The sequence below is a fragment of the Anopheles nili genome, chromosome 2 (assembly GCF_943737925.1).
Source record: "Anopheles nili chromosome 2, idAnoNiliSN_F5_01, whole genome shotgun sequence".
NCBI classification, from domain to species: domain Eukaryota; kingdom Metazoa; phylum Arthropoda; class Insecta; order Diptera; family Culicidae; genus Anopheles; species Anopheles nili.
In genome coordinates, this window is record NC_071291.1 from 24,980,996 (window position 1) to 24,986,995 (window position 6,000).

The following is a 6,000-nucleotide window of genomic DNA, read 5'->3' on the forward strand; positions in this document are numbered from 1 at the left end:
TGATTCTGGCAACAATTCTTCCAATGCACTTCTCGCCCCCCACACACTATGACATGATCTACACGTGGGCACGTGTGGCCTGAACACGGGCAAGAGGAGGAAATGTAGTTAGAAATTTTTCCTACGAAGTAGGTTCAATTAGTGACAACAAGCAGCTAGCCAGCGCATTTTGAGCTGGTCAGTTGATCACAGCTAGATAGCGGTTGGAGCCTTCCGACGAGTCTGTAACTAATCTGAACAGTTGATAGCCAGTAGTCGAAAGGTAATCTTCGATCGTATCGGAAACGGGTGGCGCTTAGCTGTTCAACATGGGATTTGTGGCTGTGGCATAGTGATCTCAGAATACATCACGCTAGACGTACATATATTTAATTCGCAACACAGCGAATTAGATAAAAAGAAATGTGAATGTGAATTCATACATATAACGAAGCAGATGGGAGTATTAGGCATAAATGTGCAATAGCGGTGATCAGAAGTTTTTATCGCCAGATCAATCAAACCAGTGTGTTGCTTGCATATGATAAGAAACACCGACAGGTTTCTGAATCGCATCGTGTTTGTGAAAATCGATGTTTTGACAAGGCAGTCAATTAAGCCTACACCGTTGAGATAGCTTTCCGATAAAGACGGGCGTTAAGGGATCTGTGGTGTATACTGAAATTTTCATCACTTGCGTGTGGGCCGAAACATGTGGGGCCGAAATATTTCCTTGTTCCGATTTTGTAATCTGTACTTCCGGGTAAGTGGCGTGAGTGGTTATCGATTTAGTTGTTTCACTCTTTGATTTTACACTAATTTTCTCTAGGGTATACCATCAACTGCAAATTAATTTCCGAAGTTGATGACAAAGTGGTTTAATATTCTACAAATCATTGATGTATATATTCAAGCCACGAACGAATGAATCCCCAGGTGATTTTATCTCTAGTGCCACATTCCGGCCGAGAAATGGCAAATATTACAATACGTTTAAACGTAGTTTTAACATGCCAGTTCCTGTCTGTTGAAACCTGTGTGTTGCAATTCGGATCACGCGAAAAGAATTTCGAAAACAATACGTTGCCGATAAGGGACAGTTTCGCTGAACATCGGTCCATCAATGTTAACATCAGTTGCTACAACAGCTGAAGACTCTGACACAATCGGCGATGTCCTTCTTATGCAGCACAACTTGATAGATCCGCGTTAGTAGAACGCTTGTAGTAAAGGCGTGATGGCCAACACCCATTAGTATATCTAATAGTAGACCTTCCATCCACATGCGCCACACCTCACCGGGTGTCGGGTGGACGGATATAAAAATCGGGAGAAATTTGTTCCATTGTTTCAGTGTTATCACAACCGGTGACCGCTTCGCTGCTAGAAGTGCCACCGTTGTACCGTCGCGTAGAGTTCTGAGACACGGCACTGCCATCTCTCACTGCTGCCTTCGACCTGTTTCAACACCTTTTTCCGCGGCAGTTAATTGATGGCTAGTGCCGTAAAGTGAAAGAGCCCAAGAGAGAGAGAGAGATACAGAGAGCGAGAAGAGAGAAAGAGAAAGAGAGTGAGAGAAAAGTGCAAGCACGAGAGAAATGTGCTTGCATCGGCGGGATGTGCAACACTAACCACGCGATGCACGGTGTTTTACTAAGCTGTTTAGTAAACTGACGAGCTTTTATTTCTGCTGGCCAATTCTTCAAGGTCACCAGTCTGTTGGCAACGGAGGAAAAGCTCACGAAAGTTATTTCCTTACGCCACGATCATGGTGTAGAACGGAGTGTTTTTTTTTTAATAATTCGCTTCTGCTGAGCTCGCGCATTTGCTAACGCGAGGTATCATAGGAAAAAAACCTACGCTAGCATTCAGTAGTAGTCGCACGTGAGTGTTGCACGTTTCAAGTGCGGTGAAAAATTTAGCTCTTTTCGATAGTGACTGGAGAAGTGTTGGTTGTGCCGCGCTTGCCGAATTAGCCGTATTGGAAGACGCGACGGCGATAATAACGATTGTGATATGGTATGGAATCTTGACGGAAAATGTGTCTCAAATTGGCATAAGCTGTTTAAATAAGAACTCTAGTGAGGGTCGAAACCGAGGTTAAGTAATGATCGGAAACTTGCAGAGCATGCATGTACGAGCGGCTTGTACTGGTGATACGTTTGTAATCACATTGTACTAATGGTTAATGGTTTACCATTGATAAGCGAGTGCCAAAGATCGCGTGAAAGTGCGAGGTATATGGCCTACCAGTTGTGCCGAGTGTACAGATAGATTATGGATGCCAAGCGATTTGTATGGCGGTGATTATAGCTATAAGTAAATTGCAAAATTAACAAGATTTCATCATCATTTGTCAGAAATTTATTATTTTACGTTCGATCACTCATCTGCGCTATTGCAATGACGGTACGTGTGAATGAGACTGGTCATCGTGAAAATCCAAAAGCTTCCCTGTTTGCAAGTGGGAAAAATCCATTCCACTTGAGGACATCGTATGTTTCCAGACAGACGTTTTGCAAACGGTGTTTCACTTTTAGCGCTATTATTACTGGTGAATCTTATCGTCTACGTCGCGTCAATTTAGCTTTCACTGCAAGTTTGTTTATATTCGTATATTTGCGCTCACCAAGGGGGGCCACAAATGATAAAATGTGCATGTGTTCTCGGGATCAATATTGATCTGAATAATACTGAACATGATAAAATAGGCATGTGTTTCCGGGATCAATATTGGAATTCCCCCCAGCGACGTCTAGGCGTAAGATTGAGTCAAGTAGGCAGTTCGATATCACGATGATATCATGGATCTTTGAACATGTCTTCGAAGCGTACATTTGTATCAAAATGCGGGGATACAAAATGCTGCGCATCAGTACTTCGATCTGAGCAAATATGCATTTCTAGCGAATTCTTTGAAACACGTTGAACGAGAATGAGTTGTGTTCAGTTGATGAGAATAAGTTGCTAGGGCTTCGAATGAACAGTCTAGACTATTTACTACTTTCGCGTAGCTCGATGAAACTAACGATAATATAACATTTAAATGTACGTTTGCTGCGGGAAGAACTAAGCGTGATGGATAATTACCGGACAGTTAAAGCATCGCAACTAAGCTCTACGGTAGCTGCACAGTAAGATTTCGCGCCAATTTATCCCAAATTGCCCGTAGTTAGTTATCGGACTGCAACAAATTTCCTTACGCCGTTCTCCACCTTAAGCCACGAGAACTTCTGAGTGCGACGAATTTTCAAAATTCCGTCGAGCAACCTCGCGACAGTTCAATCAGTTCCTCGCGACAAGGTCTAGCAGCAGTAATTGCACCGCGCGCCGGTTCATCACTCGCAGAGCCGCCGTTAGGGCCACGTGTACGGAGTGATGGCACCGTTCGCCCAGCAACCTACGTATACTACGCGGAAGCGAAACATACTGTAACGTGCGGCGCTCGGAGTAGACCGTAGAATTATGATAGATCTTTGTAACGGTACCCGAGTATCCGGTGTGTGCGCGGCGGTAAATGGCGGTGATTAGCGGGGGCTACTAATTTGGGCTTTATCTGTGGCAAACTCACCACGATCGCACTGACAATGATAATGGGGCAGCGGATGATGATGGGCTAACTGGGTCTAATTTTCGACTTAGTGTTGCTTCCAGCGGCCATTCACGTTCCCGCCATTGTAACAATCGTTTCGTTTGCCATTCCAGGACCAGGTGCTGCCCGACGAGCAGCTACAGCAGTCCGAAGCTAGCGACGCTACCGGGGATGTGTGGAACTACGTCGTTTTTGTGTCCTTTGTGGTAATATCAGCACTGATACCGATTCGAAAGCGGCTTTTCCGGCGCAGCACTAACAGCAAGAGCAAGCAGGATTATGTGTTCGGTGCGGGCCACATTTCCACCCTGGCGATGATGCTTTCGATAGCCCGCGGTACGCTAGGCGTCATCTCGGTGTTGGGCTATCCGAGCGAGTTCTTCTACCGAGGATCGGCCATGTGGGAGTCCCTGTATGGTGTCATCACTGCCTACCCAATCGTATGCTTCGTGTTCATACCGGTGTATTTCGATCTCGGCATCACGTCCGTGTATCAGTACTTAGAGTTGCGGTAAGTTGCTTACAGCGTTCAAAATGAGAAATGATTGAATGTTGACTTACGTTGTTATTCCAGCTTTAATAGTCGTTTGGTGCGTTGTCTCGCATCGGGAACATACATTCTGCGGACGTTGCTGAGCCTAGGCGTGACAATCTACACCCCAACTGTTGCACTAAACACGATCATAGGGGTACCGTACTGGGTCTCCTTGCTTTCCATTACGGTGATCAGCATTTTCTTCAACGCGTTGGGCGGTTTAAAGGCTGCAGTTGCTGCAGACGTCATCCAAAGCCTCAGCATGACGGCTATGCTGGTGGGGATCATCATATACTGCAGCATATCGGTGGGAGGTGTTGGCAAAATATTGACAATCAGCTCGGAAAATGGTACGAGTGCTATCCGAACGAATGTTGCTGGTGGTCTCTTAACAAAGTTGCATCCATTGCAGATCGTTTCGCGTTTTTCAACTTCGCTGCTGATCTGCATCTGCGCGTTACAACGACATCAGCCTGGCTGGGGGAGCTGTTCAATTCGCTGAGCTTGCTGGGTTGCCAGCAGAACTTCGTGCAGCGCTACCTCAGCATGCCGACTTTCAGCCAGATCCGACGTACGCTGATGTTGAACATCCCGGTAGTGATCTTGCTGTTCTCGTTGCCATGGTTCGTGGGCATGGCCATCTACGCCATCTACTGGCACTGCGATCCTTTGAAGGCGAACGTCATCGCGAAAATGGACGAAATATTGCCGTACTTCATGGTGGACCGGTTCGATAGTGTTCCCGGCGTGTGGGGCATCTTCGTGGGAACGCTGTTTAACGGGGCGCTTACATTGAACATCTCCAACATCAACTCACTGGCCACTGTCACTTGGGAGGATTTCCTATCGTTGATACCGGCGCTTAAAAAGAAGAGCGAAAGGCACCAGTTGAACGTGATAAAACTCGTGGGCACAATCTACGCCGTGCTGATCATGGGTGTTGGATTTATCGTGGGATTGCTGTCCGGTGTGGTAGAGTCTTCTATGCTGATCATTTCGGCCACTTCCGGTCCACTACTCGGTGTGTTTGTGCTGGCAATGTTCATTCCGTTCGCAAATTGGAAGGGTGCCGCCATGGGAATGCTGACGTCGCATTTATCGATTCTATGGATCGTCGTTGGAAGGCTCATCGAAACCAACGTTAGTGAGGCGTTGCTGGACACTTCGATCGAGGGATGCTACGCTGATTTGATGGCAGAAGAGCAGAGCTCATCCAACGGGTCGATGCTAGTCGTTGCGCTAGGGGAAGGTGTTAATGTGATCGAGACAACTACTCTGCTCGATCGAATCTACTCGATCACGTTCATGTACTATGGTGTATTCGGAACGGTGCTTACGGTGTTGTCGGGGATTGTGGTCAGTCTGGCTACATGGAGTAGCCACGACGTGTACAATATGAAGATGATACACCCGGCAGTGCGATGGCTTTACTCTCGATGTCCATTTAGTGGCAAACACTTCGGCTCGTTCGAGGTGGCAGCCAGCTCTGCCGTCGTTTGGAAAGAAACAGTTCCAAAATGTTGAGATTAGGAGGCTGATAGTTGTTTGGTAAATGATCAATCAACCACGGAATGTGATAGCCAGATGTAATAGTTCCTATATTTAAGAATTGTAGCTAGAAGCCCGATGTTTTGTTAGGTTTCAAATGTACTATAGGGTGTGAATAAGCTTAAGCTCAACCAGTCAATAAGAATGAATAGAATAAATAGTGTATAAAAATATGAAAACTAGAGCTATACTTATAGTTTCTTGCAAAATGAGATTCACTTTAAGATGATACATCAAGGCCAAAATTTTATCTTTTAAAAGAATAATTTCAAAAGAATTTTCAGATCCATTATTCAAGAGATTTTGAAAAATCATTTTTAGTAATAATAAATCATAGTGTACTTTA

General features: G+C 45.4%; 1 protein-coding gene across 1 annotated transcript; it reads left to right on the forward strand.

The window, feature by feature from the left end:
- The first annotated feature begins 691 nt into the window (after window positions 1–691).
- LOC128720511 (sodium-coupled monocarboxylate transporter 1-like) lies at window positions 692–5,725 on the forward strand. Its single transcript, XM_053814184.1, has 4 exons — window positions 692–742; window positions 3,685–4,082; window positions 4,146–4,456; window positions 4,519–5,725. The coding sequence occupies exons 1-4, from the start codon at window positions 692–694 to the stop codon at window positions 5,628–5,630; spliced, it is 1,872 nt and encodes a 623-aa protein (XP_053670159.1). The 3' UTR covers window positions 5,631–5,725.
- Window positions 5,726–6,000: the final 275 nt, after the last annotated feature.